The sequence below is a fragment of the Lithobates pipiens genome, unplaced genomic scaffold, assembly GCF_037356315.1.
Source record: "Lithobates pipiens isolate NorthernLeopardFrog02 unplaced genomic scaffold, aLitPip1_a1.2 Scaffold_23, whole genome shotgun sequence".
In the NCBI taxonomy this organism is placed as follows: Eukaryota; Metazoa; Chordata; class Amphibia; order Anura; family Ranidae; genus Lithobates; species Lithobates pipiens.
In genome coordinates, this window is record NW_027507785.1 from 287,993,110 (window position 1) to 288,016,930 (window position 23,821).

Here is a 23,821-nt window from a genome sequence, read left to right on the forward strand (position 1 = left end):
AGCATGTTGTCCTTTCCAGTCATTTCCAGTAAAACCGACTTAGAAGACATTGAGTAAAGGGCTGCGGGGATGTGTGATTTCCAACAAGTTTTGAGATGGGACCCCTTTTAGTGCCAAAATATTTAGGTACATGCCATGCTTCATGCTTTCAAAGGTTTACATAGAATAAAAAAAGAACAAACCATCAATTCTCCGTGAGAAAAAGTCATGCAATCATCTACAAAAGTCAACTAAAAATGTATAAAACCAAAAAGTTAATTTAAAAAAGTTTTTTTTTTTTAAAGTCATGTATTCATCTATTTACAATCAACTACAGATATCAACCAAAAATGTACAAAACCTGAAACACAGTTACTTTAACCGCTTCAGATATGTGCTATAGCCAAATGACAGCTACATCGTGGTCCTACTTTGCCAAGAGGGCGTCTATAGACGTCCTCCCGTGCTCGAGCGGCCTGCGCGCCCCCTGCAGGGTGCACGTGGCACGCTCTGTGATCAGAGAGTTACGTGATCAGCTGTCAGCTAATGACAGCTGATTGTGTGATGTAAACAGAGCCGTTAATCGGCTATTTTTTCTCCTCACGCTGATAGCATGAGGGGAAAAAAAAAAGCTGATCACTGGCGGCTGTCAGAGGGACATCGGTCCCAATCAAGGAGAGCAGCCGCTAGATTATCTCTGCCCACCTTAGCCACCTGCCAGTGCCACCTACCAGTGCACAACAGTGCTGCCTACCAGTGCCCACCAGTGCCATCTACCAGTGCCCATAACCACCCATCAGTGCCCTCAGTCCCACCTATCAGTGCCATATATCAATGTCACCAATCAGTGCCCCATCAACAGTGCTGCCCATCAGTGTCACCTATCAGTGCCACCTATCAGTGTCCATGAATGGCATCTATCAGTGGTACCTTTCAGTGATACCTATCAGTGCCCATCAGTGCCACCCATTATTGCCACTGATCAGCGCCCATCAGTGGCATCTTATCAGTGGCCATCAGTGCCGCCTTATCACTGACCATCAGTGCAGCCTATCAGTGCCCACCAGTGCAACCTATCAGTGCCCATCAGTGCCGCCTCATCAGTGCATATCAATGAAGGAGAAAAATTAGTAGGAAAATAAAAAACAGCATTTTAGCTTGTACATGATTGGATGTTAAATTCAGCAGAGCTTCCCCTCATTCCAGATCTTCCCCTCAGATCTACAGCGACTGCACTTCCAAGTGCACTTGTTGTGCAAAGTGGATTTTCCTTTAGTAAATCAACCTCAATGTCTGTGCTTAAAGCTCTCTCAAAAATGATATATTACATTTACTTGTTTTAATTTTTTCTTTACATTTCTTCCGTTGCTTCCTGATTTCTGGCCTAGGTCAAAATGATGTAATACATACCAAGAGTCTTAAAGCGGAGTTCCAGTCCAGTTCCGTAGACAGCGGTGCCTTTCTCTTTGCAAATATCTCCTAAACAGTGTAGGTTTAGGAGATATTTCTTGGACCTACAGGTAAGCCTTAATCTAGGCTTACCTGTAGGTCAAAGTGGTCTGTAAGGGTTTACAACCACTTTAAGTAGCTCAGTTGGGCTGCTTCAATAAATAGCAATTGATCACTAAGAGGAGAGATCAATCACTAAGCAGATTAAACAATTGCCTCCCTGTTGTGTTAACTACACAAGTAGCATATTTAATTAATCTTACATGATTGCACAATGATCCAATTGTATGTAATCAAGCACTACTTCATTACTACTGCAACTTGGCACGGCTTTGTTCAGAAGTTGAATCTTTTGTAAAAATGTGAAACCAGAATCAGAGGGGCGCACAGAAGAAGATTTTCGCGGGCTTACTGTACATAAGCCAGCTTTTTAGAATTTGTAAAGTGACTCTTTCATAAACTGCATTTGAAAAGGCCATACCCGTAAACAAGAGATTAAATACCTCTCTTCTCCCGTCCCCATCGCTCTTATCACAAGAACGGCCCCCCGGAAGTCTGCTGGGAAACTGACACTTCCAAGAGTGTCAAATTATGTGGTTCGCCCCACACACCTCTTTTTTGTTCTTCCTTCTCAGCCCTCAAAACTGCTTTTGTTTTAGGGGCTTGAGGTTAACAGGAGGAACCAGTGAGAGATGTTGGGGACCACAGAGATTGACACCCCGGAATTGATTGATGGTTTCCCAGCAGACTTCAGGTGACTAGTTGTATTGTTTGTTGTATTTTTTTTTATGTGTTTATTTAGAGTTTAACAGCATAATAAAATTGAATGGGATTTGTTCAACATTATCAATGAACAATGCCCTATGAATAAATGTATAGGAATACCGTTAAATACAAAATAAGTAAAACAAGCATTACAATGAATAGTATAAGCAAACCATTCCTGCATAATTGTAGTGAAAAGTTTTCTCACATGGAACGTGGAGAGAAAACTAACACGTAGGTTGGGTGACTCTCAATAGAAGGAGATTACATAACAAAGTAACCTTATTTGCAGAATATAAATGTGATTTACAGCTTAGCCATAGTGATAGGCCTAAAATCAACATATAAGGAAAGAAATAGGGTAGGGAAAGGAGGAGGGGGTGAGAAAGGAGCAATCGACCCAGCATAAGAACTCCATTTCGTGGAGATAAAGAAATCCAGAAAATCTATGGGAAAACGGTTAATGGATGTCAAGGGGGCTTGAACTGTAATTTGCCCAGGGAGTTGGTCAAATTGGCTTTAAGGTACCACACTGTGTTTTGGAAAGATTGCATCAAGGATATTTTAATTGAAGCTGTGTTCAGTGGCACTGACCTCAGGAGAGGAGTATTCTGGGTATGGCATTTTACCCCAGAGGAACCCTTGGAAATGTATTGTGTGTCAGTGGTAAAAATGCCCATTACATTGGTGGCCAATGGGAGGAATATCGCCTACCATGGGGGTTGGACATCTAAAAAGATGATTGGTGTCATGTAGCCTTGTCTGCCCAGTGTCATTGGCCCAGGAACTATGCAACTACTATAAGATGGAAGGTCAGTTTGCCACAGCACACGGAAACCCCATCAACCTAAGAGATCAGCTATGGGTAGAGGATTATGTATATGGTGGTTTTCTATTTATTTACTCTTTTTTTTCTATTGGTTGTCTTCTTTTTTTAACCTGACTAACTATGTAACCTCTAGAGAAACCCTAGGGTTCCACAGAACCTTGGTTGAGAATGGCTGATCCAGTATATAAAGATCTCTGTGGGCCAAGGCTCCAAGACAGCTCAGCGGGGATCGTATTATCGGCTAATGCGTAGACTTGCAGAGGATATAGAGAGTCTGAATTTCAGCATTGTTGTTGATTTTGAAAAAAATTGGGTTAGGTAGACAAATAAAAATGCAGGTATTCCAATAAAAAGAATGCACTATTTTCAATTTGCTTATTTTTTTTTTTTTATTTCCTGCAGCTCCCCACATTTATTAACACTACTTTACCATCACACGACCAAGTAACAGCTCAGGAGATAGACATTTACTTCCGACAAGAACTCATCTACAAGAGGAATGAAAGAATGGCAAGAAGAGTGATGGGTCTGCTGAAGGAAAACCGGGACAAGAGTTTTTTCTTTGCTTTTGGCGCAGGTACTTTATTGTTTTAGTAACTATTGGTTGTTGTTGCTTTTAGGGAGCCTCAGGGATGGATTTTCATCATTGGAGCCTGTAGATGCACAGCCTTTGGCACCTAAAGCAAGGCCTCTGTGGTAGGATGGTCACTTTTATACAGAAAATGTTCTTGTTTTACTGATTGTATCCTGGTTTAGTATTTTATGATAATGTGTAAATAAGCTTTTGCGAGCTTACTGCATTTTGACTTATAATAGGAAAAAAATGAGTTCAATAATTTTACAGCTGCCTCTTTCCTCCTCCACCTATAAGTCCATGCTTTGTGTTCCTAATGGTAAAATCAGCCCTGGGTTCCTTATATATGTAGTAATTGTTGTTCTGTTAGCTGGCTTTGAATGAATTCTACTGACAGTCTCCAACTCTAGACATAAATAGGTAAGTATATTGTACACTCGTTTCTGCCTTTCGTTTCGGTTTAAAGCAGCCCAGAAATGTGGCTTGTGTCTCCTTTTAAAATTTGACTACTTGATGATCTACATAGCTAATGCTCAGAAGCTTTTGTCAGATGCTGATTGATCTTGCTAAAGGATGAAGAAGCTCTCAGAGCAGCTGCGTCATAAGAAAAGTTTGCATGCCAAGTTGGATTTTTTGGAATTCTTTTTTTTTTTCGGCCAATGGAAGGAGCCTTGCAACCTCATATGTTCATATAGCGAAAAGCTTAAAAAAATCATTCATACACCTAATAAAACAACATAAATAGGTGTCTATAAAGCTCTTAAGATTGCTAAACATGTATAGTTCTCTGCAACTCCAGTATTTGTGCCAGTAAATCTACTTCATAGAATGCAATCTTGAATGGAAAGCTTCCAAAGCATCTGATTGATAAGGTAGATGCTGATGTTCAGTCACCAGACATTTGCAGACAATGAAATCCACAGAAAGCTTTTAGAACTAGAAGGCCCATCTGGATAATGTTCTTCTCTCCGTAGGCCAACTTCTATTGTTTCTCATGCGGAATCCTCTGCCTGTCCCCTTTATATTTTCTGTTATAGCCAGGGGCGGACTGACCATTCGCCAACTCGGGCACTGCCCAAGGGCCCCGGGCCACCAGGGGGCCCCATCAGGGTTGCCAGCCTCAGTAAAACCAGGGACAGTATGTAAAAATCTTTTTTTTTTGTCTCTGAAATGACCCTTACCAACCTCCTTTTGGTCTAAAAATACAGAGATTATAGCTGCCCCACCTCTCCAGTACCTTCTTAGCCAATAGAAACATGTCTGTGTATAGTGTGTGTACATGTCTGTGTATACTGCATGATTGTATACTGTGTGGCCTCATTGTCTCTGATTGCCTGGGGGCCCCATAATCTCCTATTGCCCGGGGGCCCCATGAGTTGTCAGTCCGCCCCTGGTTATAGCAGAATATTGAGAACTTGCCCTTGGAATGTGATTTTAGCTGCATGAGGATCTGGTGAATAATTGTGTCAAATAGAAGAGGGTGTCCAGAGCAGGTTCTTTGGTTTGGCATGGGAAAACACATGGGTTTCAGTTGGGATCTTTACTGCTTAAAGTGTAACTAAAGGAAAATATTTTTTTATTTTATTTTTGGACAGAGTGGAGATGGACCTGTCAGTTTTTCATGGTGTCTGTGCCCCCGTTAGGGAGATTCACCATCTCTATTTGTTTTGGTTACCATTATCATTGAAAGTAAAAGTAAAAGAAAATCCCAAATTTTGAGTTTTCCTCCAAAAAGTAATGGAGGGGAAATCTTTCAATGAGGATAATAGCTCTGGTGACTTTGGGGTCCCCATGTAGCCTTGTCTGCCCCTTTGGGGTCCCCAAGGGATTCCCTTAATTTGCAGGGATTTCCTCTTACTTCCTGGTTTGACTATGGGACAGGAAGTGAAGGGAAATCCACCCAATGGGACATGGGAGAAAAGAAACTGACTGGCGTTATGGCCCTCCCTTACTCTATCCAAAATGGAAAAATAAAGTTTTGCCTATAGCTCTACCTTAACTCTGTTTGCAAGACTTGTTGGCTGTGAAGGTGAAGTTGATTCATTATATAATTACAAGTGAGTACTCATCAGTATCTAACCAATTTTCTACGTGCTTTTAAAGAGGGCTGCTATATTACCTACAGACCACATAACCATACAGTGCATCCGGAAAGTATTCATATCACTTCACTTTTTCCACATTTTGTTACAGTCTTATTTTAAAATGAATTAAATTCATTATGTTCCTTAAAATTCTGCAAACAATATCCCATAATGACCACGTGAAAGAAGTTTGCATGAAAAACAAAGATTGAACTCTTTGGCCTGAGTGGCAAGCGTCATGTTTGGAGGAAACCAGGCACCGCTCATCACCTGGCCAATACCATCCCTTCAGTGAAGCATGGTGGTGGCAGCATCATGCTGTGGGGATGTTTTTCAATGACAGGAACTGGAAGACTAGTCAGGATCGAGGGAAAGACGAATGCAGCAATGTACAGAGACATTCTTGATGAAAACCTGCTCCAGAGTGCTCTGGACCTCAGACTCGGGTGAAGTTTCAGCTTCCAACAGGCAACGGCCCTAAGCACACAGTCAAATCAACAAAGGAGTGGCTACGGGACAACTCTGTGAGTGTCCTTGAGTGGCCCAGCCAGAGCCTAGACTTGGACCCAATTGAACATCTCTGGAGAGATCTGAAAATGACTGTGCACCGCCGCTCCCCATCCAACCTGATGGAGCTTGAGAGATCCTGCAAAGAAGAATGGGAGAACCTGCCCAAAAGATAGGTGTTCCACGCGTGTGGCATCATACTCAAAAAGACTTGAGGCTGTAATTGGTGCCAAAGGTGCTTCGACAAAGTATTGAGCTAAGGCTGTGAATACTTATCTACATGTGTTTTCTTTCGTTTTTTAATTTTTTAATAAATTTGCAAAGATTTCAAACAAACTTCTTTCAAGTTGTCATTATTGGGTAATATTTGTAGAATTTTAAAAATGTAAAAATTTGGGGAAAATAATGAATTTAATCAATTTTGAAATAAGGCTGTAACATAACAAAATGTGGATAAAGTGAAGAGCTGTGAATACTTTCCAGATGCACGGAACATATTTGTGGATTAAGAGAGAAAATGATTTTTAGCAAACAATCCAATCATCATTTAAAGTTTGTTGGAAAACTTTAAGTACAGTAACCCTACACTGTGAAATGCACTTACCAGATGATACTGGGTTATAAGCTTATCTGTCAATGGATGATGTCTGCTCACTGCATACACTCCATCAGATGATCCTAGCTTATACACTTGGCTTGCAATGGATGTTGTCAACTCTCTGCATGTAATCCATCTAGAGGTTTGCTCGTCACAAGCAGAGAACAAAGCTACACATAGCGTAATCTAGTACTAAAAGGTATTTATTATAGGTTTCCTTAGGGCCGGTTCACACTGCGGGCGATGCGAGGCAACACGACTTGCCTCGCCGCAATCTGACAAGTCGCCCCCGTTCTGTACAATGGAACCGTTCTGAGAGGAGCGACTCGAGTCGCTCCGACTCAGAAAAAAGGTTCCTGTACTACTTCTGGGCGACCTAAGATTGCACACTTACAATGTGATTCAAAATAAAAGAGCATGTAACAACAATGTATCACAAATCGACATTCCTGACTACCTCTCACCGCTCCAGCGGTGTTCCCAGGTAAGGCAAGCAAGAAGGCTGACAATGTAGGTTGCTGCGTGGTCAGGCTCTGTCCACTCACAGCGCCGTAGCCGCGAACCCGGAAAAAACACAGAGGAAACATGCCAGCTCCCTAGGCATGGACCAGGATCAGATGCCGAGGCCTCGTTCTAAGGTATTTCATAATGTCAGTTATAAATTATTACTCACAGAGCCAATTATAAATTATTACTCTCAGAGCCAGTTATAAATTATTACTCACAGAGCCAACTATTACTCACAGAGCCAGTTATAAATTATTAATCACACAGCCAATTACTCACAGAGCCAGTTATAGTATCAATTATTGCTAACAGAGCCAATTATTACTCACAGGGCCAGTTATAGTATAAATTATTACTCACAGAGCGAATTATTACTCACAGAACCAATTATAAATTATTACTCACAGAGCCATTTATTTAAAAAAAAAAGATCATAGTTACCATTAAGGAATGGCGCACTCTCTTTCCCTGGAACATCAGATCTAACCCCTTCACGGACGGGAAGAGGAGTGGGCATACACTACCTTCCTTAAATGTTACCGCAGCACCTCGCCCGCTTTCATGTGCAGTAGGCGAGTATGAGACCCGGCTCCCACACTTGCAAGCCAGCAAGGTGCTGCGGCGGCATATAGGGAAGGTAGTGGCTTCTCCTTTCCTGGCATCCTCGTTGCCAGGTGACAGTAGCTGCGGGGCGCATGTGCGACTTTCAGTTGCCATGGTGGGCGGGGGAATGGAGAAGATTTCCGATCCTCCCCCAAATTTTAAATATACATAATTATCCACCCATGGCCAGCCCTGCTAGCTCTTTTTAAGACATGCGGCCTCCGGCCCACTGGGCAAATGCCCAGTCTGCCCTAAGGCCAGTCCGGGCCTGTTAAAAACACATCCGATTCGTGTATATATATATATATATATATATATATATATATGAACCAAGCCTAATTACAGAGAGCAAAAGGAAAGCCCTGTATGAATCACTGAAGTCATGAATGAATGAAAGCACTCATTGGCCCAGTGAGTCAAATGTACTTCCATACCTAGACAAAAGGGTGCAAAGGAAAGGGCCTGCAGCGATGGAATTTTGGCTTGTGTCAATTGCCTCTGTTTAACATCAGTTTCTGAGATCACTCGCCTATAGTTTTCCAAAACCTATGTGATGCAAAAAAAAAAAAAAAAAATGAACACAGGCCCTAAATATGCTGCTGAGAAGGGTGAGATTAAAGCAAGCCCTTTGCTTTGCATTGAAAGGGCAAAGCAAAGGTTTTCTTGAAAGCTTAGCTTGAAATTTCTGTTTAGATTTTTGTTTCAGATTATTTTTAGTAAGCATTTTTTAAATGTAGGCCTTGTACATCAAATCCAGAGCAACGCAGTAGTCAATATGAAAATATTTACCCAAGTAATATACTTGGTGGAATGGGAAGAAGAAAGACCTTGTCCATAAACTGGCCAAACTTTGCTTCCTTCCATGGAAACCATTTTTTTTTTTTGTTTGTTATAGTGCCCCGTCGAAAGAAGACGACCTGCCAAAAAAACAATGAGGCACTCAAAGTGGGATTAAACTCAGGATTGCCCACTTCAAAGGCAGTAATGTTGGAGACCACTTGTGAATGCTAATCAGACATCTAGAGCTGACTGTAAAGGGAGATTATACCCCTGTCTCTTTGAGATAGTAACAGCCGTCATTCTCAGGGCCACTGCCTCAGCGGGAGGTGCCATATGCAAATAGGGGTGCATGGTGTGGTTGATGTTATACATTTGCTGGATTACAGGATTTGACAAAACGCTTCCCCTTTCATCTCGTTCCCTCGGACAAAGATTTTTCTGTTCCTTGTTAAACTGAAGGAAGCTGTACAGGCAGAGCCATTAATATTAATTATAGAATTAATTCAGGCGAAGTTCACACAGAACGTTTCCTTGTTTAGATTAGAGGAGGGGACTCCTGGCCATGTGTGATCCCTGGAGTGTCATGTCGGACTTTCATAAGAGCTTTCTTTCTGTGATGGGGGTGGTGGGGAGACTGGACTTATCTTGCGGAGGGGCCATGCTGCCACTTCCTAACCATTAGAGCTGACCTTGCTTTGGTAACTGAGGATATATTCACACTAAAGAAGATGAATGATGAAGTCGCTTTATGTTTACTTTATAGATTTAAACCTTTGTGTTCCTTAAAGTAGGTGTTGGCCTAACAAGGAAACCCGGATGAATAAAAAGTTCTATACATTATTTAATGCTTCAATAAATACTGCATATCTGCATTCAAAAATATATATATTTTTATTTTAATTCTGTGATGATTTGCATCTGGTGCTTGTGTAGTTTTTTTTTTTTACCTTCATGCAATCTGTGTGCTGCTCCCCTCCACAGCGCCCTAATACTCACCTGAGCCCCCCTTGATCCAGTGATGTGCACAGGAGCCTCGGCTGTCCCAGGTCACTCTCTCCTCATTGACTGAGGCAGCAGCAGGAGCCATTGTCTCCCACTGCTGTCAATCAAAGCCAGTGAGCCAATGAAGCAATAGCGGAGAGCAAGGCCGCTCTGAGACGCTGCTCTGTGTGTCCTGTAGAGCGGGTCTCCTGAGTGAGCATGCACCAGTGCCCTATAGCAAGTGGCTTGCTATTGCTATTGGATGTACTGGTCAGGGAGGGGGGGAGCCAGAGACAGTGGCGGTTGACCAGAGAAGAAGAGGATCGAGGCTGCTGTGTGCAAAACCAATGCACAGAGCAGGTAAGTATGACATGTTTGTTATAAAAAATAAAAGCAAAAACCTTTAAAGTGGTTGTAAACCCTTACAACCAACTTTGACCTACAGGTAAGCCTAGATTAAGGCTTACCTGTAGGTCCAAGAAATATCTCCTAAACATACATGGTTTAGGAGATATTTGCCGAAAGACAGGCACCGCTGTCTGCGGCGCATGTAATGTAGACAGCGGCGCGCAGGCGCACTGAGCATGCCATGGTCAACGGCGATATGCCGCGAGTGGCGACTCCCGTGCGCACCGAGCAGATGGATGCGCCGGACTACAGGGGACAGTGGTGACTTCGCTGGCTCCTGTGTCAGGTAAGTGACACATAATGGACTACTATGCGATGCATAGTAGCCCATTATGCTTTACCTTTGCAGGGAATGAAAGAGGAAGTAAACTCATCAGGGTTTACTTCCTCTTTAATATCACTTTAAAGACCAACTATTTTACGTGAGTGGCCAAGCATCTCTTATGACCAAACCATCTTCTCAATGAGTGTTCAAGGCCAGACTGCACAGAGAAGCATACATTTACAAATATTTTAATGTGAGCTGTGCTGTGTAGGTGCTGTCTGGCTTTGAAATTTGTATTTATTAGTTAACGATATTTATATAACGATGGGTGCTGGAGAAGACAGTGATTGATCAACTTGGTACATTCACCTGCTTATTCATGGTTCGAATCTCGGCTGGTTCCTGCTGAACTGTCCAAGATTCAAACCATGTATGGTCAGCCCTAATCCACCCAATTTGGAATTTATTATGATACATCAATCATGCCCTCAATACTGATCATAGGGCTTTGTTAGGATTGGGATTAGCGTTAGGGTTGGCTTTATTTATAAGCCAAACCAATTATCAAGTCATCATAATATCTTATTAAATGCATATGATACTTTTTTTAAAGCAAATTTTGCCTAGGGAGTACACAAGGCGAAACGTTAGCTTTGTTATGGCAAAAATTTTGTTAAACCAAAATTAGCCATTTTGGTTCATAATTACATTTGGTGAAATCCTTCAGCTCATCCATATTACCTGCTATCATGGCATTGCATCTATAATACTCCACTTTGACAACCAGGGGTCTGATCCAGGTGATATGCAGTAGTAAGTATACCTTCAATGGCACAGCATAAGTCTCATCATTTTCTTTGAAACCTGCATTCTTCCCTTTGTTTTGGTGGGCAATCAAAGGAAGAGCCTGTATCTGGCAGGATGTTGATGCTCTTTGAGCAATGAATTCTTACCATGGAAAGTGCATTACACTCGTGCTGCCTATATACAGTGGTGTGAAAAAGTGTTTGCCCCCTTCCTCATTTCCTGTTCCTTTGCATGTTTGTCACACTTAAGTGTTTCGGAACATCAAACCAATTTAAACAATAGTCAAGGACAACACAAGTAAACACAAAATGCAATTTGTAAATGAAGGTGTTTATTATTAAAGGTGAAAAAAAATCCAAACCATCATGGCCCTGTGTGAAAAAGTGATTGCCCCCTAAACCTAATAACTGGTTGGGCCACCCTTAGCAGCAACAACTGCAACCAAGCGTTTGCGATAACGTGCAATGAGGCTTTTACAGCGTCCTGGAGGAATTTTGGCCCACTCATCTTTGCAGAATTGTCCTAATTCAGTTACATTAGAGGGTTTTCGAGCATGAACAGCCTTTTTAAGGTCATACCACAACATCTCAATAGGATTCAGGTCAGGACTTTGGCTAGGCCACTCCAAAGTCTTCATTTTGTTTTTCTTCAGCCATTCGGTGGTGGACTTGCTGGTGTGTTTAGGATCATTGTCCTGCTGCAGAACCCAAGTTCGTTTCAGCTTGAGTACACGAACAGATGGTCGGACATTCTCCTTCAGGATCTCTTGGTAGACAGCAGAATTCATAGTTCCTTTTATCACGGTAAGTCTTCCAGGTCCTGAAGCAGCAAAACAGCCCCAGACCATCACACTACCACCACCATATTTTACTGTTGGTATAATGTTCTTTTTATGAAATGCAGTGTTCCTTCTACGCCAGATATACTTGGACACACAACTTCCAAAGTGTTCCACTTTTGTCTCATCGGTCCACAGAATGTTGTCCCAAAAGTCTTGGGGATCATCAAGATGTGTTGTGGAGAAATTGAGACGAGCTTTGATGTTCTTTTTGCTCAGCAGTGGTTTTCTCCTTGGAACTCTGCCATGCAGGCCATTTTTTCCCAGTCTTTTCCTGATGGTGGAGGCATGAACGCTGACCTTAACTGAGGCAAGTGAGGCCTGCAGTTCCTTGGACGTTGTTGTGGGGTCTTTTGTGACCTCTTGGATGAGTCGTCACTGCGCTCTTGGGGTAATTTTGGGCGGCCGGCCACTCCTGGGAAGGTTCACCACTGTTCCATGTCTTCGCCATTTGTGGATAATGGCTCTCACTGTGGTTCGCTGGATTCCCAAAGCTTTGGAAATGGCTTTATAACCCTTTCCAGACTGATAGATCTCAATTACTTTCTTTCTCAATTGTTCCTGAATTTCTTTGGGTCTCGGCATGATGTGTAGCTTTTAAGGATCTTCTGGTGGACCTTACTGTGTCAAGCAGCTCCTATTTAAGTGATGCCTTGATTGTGAACAGGTGTGGCAATAATCAGGCCTGGGTGTGGCTATAGAAATTGAACTCAGGTGTGGACAACCACAGTTATACTATGTTTTAACAAGGGGGGCAATCACTTTTTCACACAGGGCCATGATGGTTTGGATTTTTTTTCACCTTTAATAATAAACACCTTCATTTACAAATTGCATTTTGTGTTTACTTGTGTTGTCCTTGACTATTGTTTAAATTGGTTTGATGTTCGGAAACACTTAAGTGTGACAAACATGCAAAGGAACAGGAAATGAGGAAGGGGGCAAACACTTTTTCACACCACTGTATTTTGTCTTTGGCTGGGTTTTGTTGACTAATGTCTGGTTCATAAACAAGTCATCAACTAAGTCTGTGCATGGTACCACTATTCCTTTGTTTAAATGCAGTATTCTTGCGTTTGTCTTGGTGGGTTCGGAAGGTTATCCTGCCAAGAGGAGCATGTGCCATTCTTGGTGGCAGAGGTATATTACATTTTCTTCATGTGCTACAACTTAGCATATGTCTGAGTTTGCAAAGTATACTGTATACAGAGAGTTTGATCCAGAATTAAATTTTGGCCCATGTATCTAATTACAACCCATAAAGGTTCAGCTGGTCTAAGGCTCCATGCACACTGGACGTTAAAATAATGTTATAAAAACGCCAGTAGCTTTGCAGTGAGTCTTTAACATTTTTGCAATAGCATTTATTAGTGTTTTTTAGCGTTTTTCTGCGTTAGCATTTTTTTGTGTTTTTTATTTATTTATTTATTTATTTTTTCAACAGATCAAAAACTTTAAAAAATGCTGGTGAGCCACGTTTAAGCGTTTATTGATGTTTATGAGCGTTTTTAAGGTCAGAAAAACTAATCCTGAACACGATTATATGGTGTTCGGAAAACAGCCCATAAACTCCACTGCTGATAAACATCCATGTGCATGGACACATTAGATAACATAGAGGGGAGGTTATGAGCTGTTAAAAAAAACTCCCAAAAAAGGCATTTATGTGTTTTTCTCTAGTGTTGTTGGGAACTTTTTATATATATTTTTCTCATTTTGTTTCACTACCTGTTAATGTAATTAGCTGTGAATTATTTTTGGAACCAAGTTCAAATGTTTAATTAGAGTCTTGGCTCGGTTCAACCAGAGCTGAATTAGAGGTTAATTACTTAATCAGCTTAACTAGTCTGTGTTTACCGTACAGTGTCATTTATTATGTTTTAAAAAAAAAACTTTTTTTCTTATTAGAACTGTTTGAATAAGATGAAGTGTTTGTTGTATATACTGAAATAGTTGACTACATTTAAAGTATTACATCATGGGAAAATATACTGTAGCTTTAGCACTAAATATAGGCTAAATATAGGCATCAAAAGCTCCATGTGTGTTATTGTTAAAAGGATCAGCACCTTAAACTGATAATGGGAAAGGGGACATTGACAGCAAATTTTTTTTCTTTCTTTCTTTCTTTCTTTCTTTCTTTCTTTCTTTCTTTCTTTCTTTCTTTCTTTCTTTCTTTCTCTCTCTCTCTCTCTCTCTCTCTCTCTCTCTCTCTGTCTCTCTCTCTTTCTTTCTTTTCTCCCTCCCTCTTGCCTTCTTTCTTTCTTTCTTTCTTTCTCTCTCTCTCTCTCTCTCTCTCTCTCTCTTTCTTTCTTTTCTCCCTCCCTCTTGCCTTCTTTCTTTCTTTCCCTCCATTCCCCCAACATACGGTATACAAAAATTGAGAAGAAAAAATAAAATAAAAGTAATTTTGGGACACAATCAAAAAAGTAAAGCCTTCCTGAAAGTGACTTGATGTCATATTGTAATGTAAAAAAAACAATCAGTCAAAGTGGAACGGGTTTTTTTTTTTTTTTAACCCTTTATGATTATAGACCCACATTGGATTATACAATATGTCCCCATAACCCCTAATCCCTTCACAGGACTGCCAAAGATCATCATTGGTTTCTATTAGGATACACTGGGTTGATTTACTAAAACTGGAGAGTGCAAAATCTGGTGCAGCTATGCATGGTAGCCAATCAGCTTCTAACTTCAGCTTGTTCAGTTAAGCTTTGACAAAAAAACCTGGACACTGATTGGTTTCTATGCAGAGCCGCACCAGAATTTGAACTCTCTGGTTTTAGTAAACCAACCCCATAGTTAGTTAGGCACATAGTTGCTAAGGCTTGCCCATTCTGTAAAACCTGTGCGTATTAATATCATGATGCCCATCTAAGAGTTTTTTACATTTTTGATACTCTCCGCAGACACCACCAACTGTGTAAGGGAGTTTCACATCCTTACCGCTCTGACAATAAAGAACCCCTTTCACACTTTAAGGTTAAACTGCTTATTTTCCAACTTCATTGGGTAGCTATGTGTCTTGATAAGCAACCTGAGACTGAATAGTTTTCTCCCTATGCTTGAATCACCATTAAAATATTTGTATATCTCTATCATGTCCCCTCTTAAGTGTCTCTACTTCAGGGAGAATCATTTTAATGTTTGTAGTCATTCCTCTTAACTGAGGTCCTCCAGCCCCCTTATTAGCTTTTTTGCCCTTCTCTGGACTCTCTCCAGTTCTGGCACATCCTTCCTGAGGACTGGTGATGAGATCTGGATGTGGCTGGACCCGAGTTTTTTAACCACCTGACATCGGCGCTATGGCTGAATGACGGCCACAGCGCGTACCTGAATTCCCAGGAGGCCGTCATATGACGGCCTACCCTGTGCACGCTCCCTGCGTGCGTTGTGATCACGACAGGTTACATGGTTTGCATGACAAAAAGATTGTTGTTACTCGTTACCGGTATACAGTGGTCTCCAGTACCCGGGTACCTAATTCACATATTGAGTTTTTTATTCATATTATAGTTTCTAATTCACATATGTGTGGTTAATAATAATAAAAAGTGGTGTTGCGCTCCCATACGTGAATATATATATAAATCTCAAAGAAGAAAACCAATCATTATTAATGGACCAATCTAAAGTATAAAGGCAAACGTGTCACTTGTGTAATTGTCTATTAGTGTCTAAAAACCAGTGCTGATGTGCATAAAATATCACTACATATAAAAAGTACATAAATAGGTGAATAAATAAATAAATATAATAATAAAGGGGGCAGCAGAAAAAAACAGATCAACAATAAATAAATTAAAAAAACAAGTGATGGTGTCACTCAAAGTGAGATAAAAAATATATAATCAATCAAATAAATCCAAGTGAAAGTGTCACTTTAAAGTGAAAATTTATAACACAATGGTGAATCCTATTATTAGCCTATGTATACACATTCACATATGTGTGGTTGTTGCCTACAAAGTCCCAACGAAGGGCGATTCTCTTTTTTGATTTAGGATTGGAGTGGTCTTATGGGGGTACAACAGGTGTGTTTAACAAAGCTCTGTTGCAAGACAACAAAATAGCAGAACAAAGCAAAAACATTAAAAAACAAACAAAAAAAACAGCACAGTCAAAAGGTTTGGCTCGTATTTCTGTCTCAATAAAAATCGGTAGTCTTTAATCTTTAGAGGCTACCTTGTACCAATCAAACCTTAGTTTCCACTTGGCATCGGCATGTTGATATTTGTTCTGAGATGAGGCAACCAGCATCTCATATGTGGCATGCGTGGCTGAATCCATTTTAACTGTGGGCAGCTGTAGCTACTGCCTGTTCACTTCCTGGATTTACACAGACACACAGAGGTACACCTCCAGCTCTGCAGCTCTCATTGGCGCTCTTATGATGTATCCTCCCTCCCTTCCTTTCTGGCAAGACAAGAAAAGAATGAGCGAGCTGTGCACGATGTCATAAGCCTAGGTATTTTTTCTAAACAAGAAACAAGAAGCGAGCTGTGTAGGGTATTTACTGGCAGAAAAAAAAATGTTTTACTATCCAAAGTTAAAACAACAAAGGCAGAAGATTTAATAGATGGAAAGATGAACAAATGACTGAAGTTCTGCTTTAATTAAGGTGATTGGACTCCACACATGGGTGCTAGTCCTGCCTCGCTTCCATGGAATACATGAGTGAAAAGGAAGTGGCTGCACACCATGACAATCAAAGTCCTTTTATTGCAACATCCCAACAAGAATCCAACATGGATCCACAAGGACAGTAGCAGGTACAAACGTTGGACGTGGATCTTTAATGAATTTTTGTTGGGATGTTGCAATAAAAGGACTTGGATTGTCATGGTGTGCATCCACTTCCTTTTCACACATTGCTGAGCCTAGTCCTAGGACCCTCAGACCTTTTTCTTTCCTGGAAAGGTTCTCCCCCTAGCGAGTATCGTTCATATTTTTAGTTCCTACGTGCATTACCTTACATTTTCCAACATTAAAGCCCATTTGTCATGTAGTTGCCCATCCTTTTATTTTATTGAATTCTTCTTGTGAAGTTCTGGTATCCTGCTGTGAAGTTTTTTGCCCTGTTTAGCTTCATATCATCAGCAAACACTGATGCCGCGTACACACGATCGGAAATTCGTCCAGCAAAAGACCGATGAGAGCTTTTCATCGGATAATGCGAACGTGTGTATGCTTCATCGGAATTTTGCTGGCCGAATTCCCGCCAGCAAAAATTTGAGAGCATGTTCTCAATTTTTCAGACGGAAAAACTTTCTATTGGAAATTCCAATAGTTTGTGGCAATTCCAACACGCAAAATTATGACGCATGCTCGGAAACAATTCGACGCATGTTCGGAAGCATTGAATTTAATTTTCTCGGCTCATCGTAGTGTTGTATGTCACAGCGCTCTCGACAGTCGGAATTTGGTGTGACCATTTGTAGGCAACACAAGCTTGAGTCGAATTCCTTAGGAATTCCGTCGGGAAAACCATCAGAGCTTTTCCCGACCATAATTCTGATCATTTCTTGTGTACGCGGCATTATAATTAAATAATTATACCAACTTCTATATAATTTATGAATAAATTAAACAGAATGAGTCCCACAACAGAGCTTTGGGATGCCCCACTTTGGGATGCCCCACTTTGGGATGCCCCATATGCACTATTTATCACCACCTTTTGGACACACCCATGTAACCAGTTTTAGGTATCATTATGACTTCAAAAGATGTCAGCAGCTTTGTTTTACTTTATATATGTATATTAAGGAACAGAACAGCAAAAAGAAAGTTATAATGATCTTATCTCATTTATTTATGTGAAAATGTTAGATCACAAGTACACAAGTGAGTACACAATGAGGTTTTTCCTGTTTTTTGTGCCATCAAAATATGGGATTGAAGTAGAGTTACTGACAATGTCATCTCACACATCAAGATGATTTCTAGTTTAATAATGCAGAGATTTCTGATTCATTATCTTAATTATTGAAAGATCCAGTCCCATATCCTTGGCATTTTGTTCCCAAACCCCCAAGGTATGGATACCCCAATTAAGAACTCCTGAGTTTACAGCCATGACATCAACTAATAATAACCAATTAGCTGTGGGCTTGTACTAAAGATGATGGCTGATTCAGTGCTGCGGGATACTACACTATAATTTTTGCCTTATTAAAAAATCATAATAACCCATATATACTGTAGATGATGCTGCATTCAACTGTAGAAAATGGCACCTGGCCTCATAGCATACACACAGGCTTTGTCCATAAAAGTTCCCCATAGCCAGCGCGCCTGGGCCTCAAAGCCCATTTATCCTCTCCAGATGGGTAGGATTAATTATTTAGCCTGTATTGGGACTGACATAGCCTCGACAATCTTCCGCAGAATCCAGAGCTTAAACGTTTTGTTGACTTTTCTTCCCTTTTTAATCTCTTTATGTTTTTTTTTTACTTGTTTTACCATTTTAAAAGGAACAGTGTGTAGTCTTCACATGCGTTAAAGGGGAATTCCAGCTATGACTAAACTAAAGAAAGAGTTGAAATACAAATTTGTGAACTGTTTAAGCCCTTGCCAACCAGTGCACTACGATATACATCGGCTGGGCAAATGGGCATACAGGTACGTCCCCTTTAAGATGCGGCATCGTGGGCACACCCGCTGCATGCTCGATAACCGTGACCATGGGTCCCGTGGACCCGATGTCCGCCGGGTGCCCGCGATCGTGTCACGGAGTTGAAGAACAGGGAGACGCCTAAGTAAACAAGGCACTTTCCTGTTCTGCCTTGTGACATGACAGAGATCACTGCTCCCTGTCATCGGGAGCAGAGATCGCTGTCATGTGAGTAGTAGCCCATCCCCCCACAGTTAGAATCACTTCCTAGGACACACTTAACCCCTTGATCGCCCCCCTAGTGTTTAGCCCCTTCCCTGCCTGCCAGTGTCATTTACACAGTAATCAGGACATTTTTATAGCACTGATCGCTGTATAAATGACAATGGTCCCAAAATAGTGTCAAAAGTGTCCAATGTGTCCGCCATAATTTTGCAGTCCCGATAAAAATCACAGATCGCCGCCATTACTAATAAAAAAAAAAAATTAATAATAAAAATGCCATAAAACTATCCCCTATTTTGTAGATGCTATAACTTTTGCGCAAACCAATCAATATACCCTTATTGCAATTTTTTTAACAAAAATATGTAGAAGAATACATATCGGCCTCGGCATGATAAAAATCACAGATTACCGCCATTACTAATAAAAAAATAATAATACTGTATTGTTTGAAAAAAAAATATATAAGTACAATAATAGTGTGTAACTAAACCACTTCAATTTATATCAGTCACATTCAACACACTACTCTATCCCAAAAAATAAAGTAAAAGTTAGGCAAGCACCAATTAGGCCTATTATACCTGATAATCTGTCTGATTTTACATTGCTAAATACTTTGCTGTCAAGGTGTGCTATCGCCGAGATGATCCAAAAAAAAAAAACACACTGTTTAGTAACACCAAATATAGCTTTAAGGCACTCCAAGAATGTTATATAAAGATTATGTGTATTTTTAATGTGGCTCTTGAAAAGACCCTCTCCCTGCTACCGTATATGGTGTTTTTTGTTTTTTTGTTTAATTTTGGTACTCCATGGCTGTGTTCAACTTGCATTGTCCTTTTTTTTATAGTAGCTTGCCTATGAGTCCCAAATTCTGGCCCTGTAGAGTTTATTAGGATTCATCTTTAAGTTAGGGTTCCCTAAAGTTTGAATAAAATTTGCCAAATCCTTGGCAAATCAAACCTGAACATATTTGCCCGTCACCAATCATATTAACAGAAAGTGTAAATATTCAGGTTCTTACAAATGCCATTGCTTTTATGGTTTCCTAAATACTGAACACAATATATTGTGTTCTTTTTTACATACTATTATTATTGTACATAATTATTAATATTGCTATTATTAGTTTTACTGCTATGTTCCACTTTAAAAGTTCTCTTCTTTAGTTAATGGAAAGCACTTCAGAAACATACAACTGCTGTACAGTATATCATATATAAACAAGACATAAGGTTACATACACATCCTCTAGACCAAACTACGAAGTAAGTGGTAAGAAAATATTGCCTTTTATTTGGGGAGTTTATTTCTTTAATCTGGTTATAATTGAGATGTTTTTGCTGTACACACAAGTGGTGGAGAATTTGTGGCTTTCACTTCCTGGAGTTTGCCCCCAATTTTCCTAATTGTCCATTTTGTTAGTTAGACGTCAGTTGAAGTAATATTGAATGTACAGAATGTCTTTGCTGTGTTCAAACTTAAAAGGAAATTTCCCCCCTTAAAAGTAACTATTTTTCTTTTCAATCAGAATGTTGGGAATGGTCTTTCGTAATGTCCATTTAATTATTTAGTCTTTTACCCAAATACGTCTTGCTTGACTTGATTATTAATATTTGGAGGAAATGGGAAAAGAAAACACGATGCTAATTCCTACCCAATCTGTACATTTATTCATTAAAGTTGGGAGCAGGTAATATGAATAAAGTCTAGGTTTGTATTCTGGCTTGTTGACCCAAAAACCAATGTTGTTTTAATTAGAAGCCTTGCATTTTGGGTGCTACAAATAATAGAAAAGTCAGTTTGGCACACTGCCACCTGGGGCCCCAGAATTAACAAATGCGCAAATGCTGACATGGGATATATTGACAGCAGGGGAGAGTAGAGAGATGACCTCTGCAATCTTGACTGTCCAAACAAAGGCTGGGAGCAAAGAAGTGACTTGTTTGTTACATAGTTATTAAGGTTGAATAAAGACACCAGTCCATCCAATTCAACCTGAGTGAGTATCCACAAATGTCCCCATCCCCAGATCAGTTCCTACCCTCAAGGATCCCACAATCCAAGGTCCCCAACTCCCATTAATATACTAGGGCCAATTTTGGACAGAAGCCAAATAACCTACCTGCATGTCTTTGGAGTGTGGGAGGAAACCCATGCAGGCACAGGGAGAACATGCAAACTCCAGACAGGTAGTGTTGGGATTCAAACCAGCAACCCTTCTTACTGCTAGGTGCGAGTGCTAACCACTACACCACTGTGCCAGTTGTGTTACTTAAAGTGTAAGTTCACCTTTACAGAAAATCTGTAAGGTGACCTTGCACTGGACACCCCCCCTTCCCCTCCGGTCCCAGTAATACATCAGGTCGGCGATTTACCGGTCCAGGGATTTAAGATTCCCACAGCTTTCTCTCCTCTTCTCCAGTGCTGAAAGGGACGGGCTAGGTGGGTCCTGATTGGTCCAATTAGAATGCCTCCTATACAGTGCCTTGAAAAAGTGTCCACACCCCTTGAAAATTTCCACCTTTTGTCATGTTACAAATCAACAACGTAAATGCATTTTATTGGCATTTTATGTGATAAACCAACACAAAGTGGCACATAATTGTGAAGTGGAAGGAAAATAATGTAACAAGAAAAAGGGAAAATAAACCACGTTCAAAAGCAAACACCTAATCTAAACACAAAGCTGCAATAAAAACCAACAAATATGCATATGGTGTCAGGAATCAAAACATATAAATTGCGCTAATAAATGTGACCACTCTCAATGTAAGTGACATTAAAAATGAGTGATAAGTAACAAATATGAATCAATGCATGTGCATAAAAACTTCAATAAATATTCAAATTAATAAAAATATATGTGCACTTGATTGAGGAAAAACTTAAAGTCCATAAACAGTCCAAGGGAGGAACTAGAAAATGAAAATTCAATGCATCCAATGGGAGTTTTTTTTTCAAAGGTCCAAAAGCTTGAAGAGGAAGAAGCAACTTCACCAGAACTTGCAGGAAGGAAGGATATAGAAGGTGTGATGGGAATGGGTCATAATAGTGAATGCCCTTGCCAGATGCGGTGGACCCCCTTGTTAGTGAGGTCTATTGCGCAGGCAGATAAAACCCTCTGCACGGGTGGATTGGATATCCAACTGCTCCTTTATCTGCTTCCTTATCTTTCCGCGTAAATCTAAAGAACAGGAACCAAGATTCCACTCAACACTGCCACTCGTACGCTGAGAGAACCATGAATGAGGGAAAGTAAAAATAACTCCAATGGTGTGATTTCGTCACTAAAAAGCATTTATTGCTTAAAAAACAAAAGCGGGGACCAGTGTCTCACGCTTACATATAAAAAATTGCCAGCAAGCGATCACAATAAAAACAAACACCCGTGCAGTGTTAGTTTTCTTCCACACATAGTGTTTTGCTTTTAGGCCAAAAAAGTTAAATTTTGGTCTCATCTGACCAGAGCACCTTCTTCCACATGTTGGCCGTGTCCCCCACATGGCTTCTCGCAAACTACAAACGGCTTTCCTATGGCTTTCTTTCAACAATGGCTTCTTCTTGCCACTCTTCCATAAAGGCCAGATTTGTGGAGTGTACAAATAATAGTTGTCCTGTGGACAGATTATCCCACCTGAGCTGTGGATCTCTGCAGCTCCTCCATAGTTACCATGGGCTTCTTGGCTGATTCTCTGATTAATGCTCTCCTTGCCCGGCCTGTCAGTTTAGGTGGACGGCCATGTCTTGGTAGATTTGCAGTTGTGCCATAATCTTTCCATGTTCAAAGCTTGGGATATTTTTTTTATAACCTAACACTGCTTTTAACTTCTCTACAACTTTATCCCTGACCTGTCTGGTCTGTTCCTTGGCCTTCATGATTTTGTTTGTTCACTAAGGTTGTCTAACAAACTTCTGAGGGCTTCACAGAACAGCTCTATTTATACTGAGATTAAATTACACACAGGTGGACTCTATTTACTAATTAGGTGACCTCTGAATGCAATTGGTATTACTAGGTCAAAGGTCACCGGCACAGTGTTGCCTCCTCACACCTGATTTGCACCATCGCTCCTTCTTCATGACCATCATGTCATGGACAGCATATTGATTTGTGATGAGCCTGTACACTGCCTGTTGTAAGTGTTTTTTTTCAACCGTTTGGGTTATTAAACTTTACCGCACTTAGAAGCGCCTTCTCTTCTGTCTCGTTTTCTAATATATTATTTCGTTTCCGTGCATGCGTAGTCTTGCTCTTACAATTTTTTTTGGATGAAAACTGTACTAATGAAACAAAAACTGGACATTGGAGGTTATTTACTAAAGGCACATCCACTTTTCACTACAAGTGCACTGCAAGTGTCACTCACTCACCAGCTGCCCCCACGTCCCTCACCTTGTTGTGTCACTGCCGCATCACCATCCGTCCCATTAAAGTGAATGGGACTGTCAGTGAGTCAACGGCGGGTCAGAGGAGGAGCCGCTGGAGAACAGAGATGACATTTGCTCATTAAAAATAATGATTTAAATCAACTTGATTTAAATCAAATCCACCCTGACTGAAGTCGATCCATCTATCGACTTCAGTACAACCAGCCTGTCTGATTATTTGCATGCAATCACTGCTTGCAGTTATAGCCACTAGCAGTGATCATTGTGTTCTGCCAGTAGGGAAGGCTCCCCGCCAGCAGAACACAATAACAAATGATTCGCTATCAAGCAATTTTTTAAATGAGCGATTGTGTTGATGGGGGTATCAAGAGATCTTAACCACTTGCAGACTGGACCATTTTGCTGGTCAAAGACCAGACCACTTTTTGCGATTCGGCACTGCGTCGCTTTAACTGACAATTGCGCGGTCGTGCGACGTGGCTCCCAAACAAAATTGATGTCCTTTTTTTCCCACAAATAGAGCTTTCTTTTGGTGGTATTTGATCACCCCTGCAGTTTTTATTTTTTGCGCTATAACCAAAAATAAAGCGACAATTTTGAAAAAAACG

At 40.6% G+C, this 23,821-nt stretch overlaps 1 protein-coding gene across 1 annotated transcript in view; it reads left to right on the forward strand.

The window, feature by feature from the left end:
- Nucleotides 1-23,821, forward strand: part of TRABD2B (TraB domain containing 2B) — a 407,815-nt gene that overhangs the window by 202,178 nt on the left and 181,816 nt on the right. Inside the window, exon 4 of the mRNA XM_077450287.1 lies at nucleotides 3,425-3,599. Within this exon, the coding sequence (XP_077306413.1) occupies nucleotides 3,425-3,599 (175 nt within the window). The remainder of the gene's footprint in view (nucleotides 1-3,424; nucleotides 3,600-23,821) is intronic.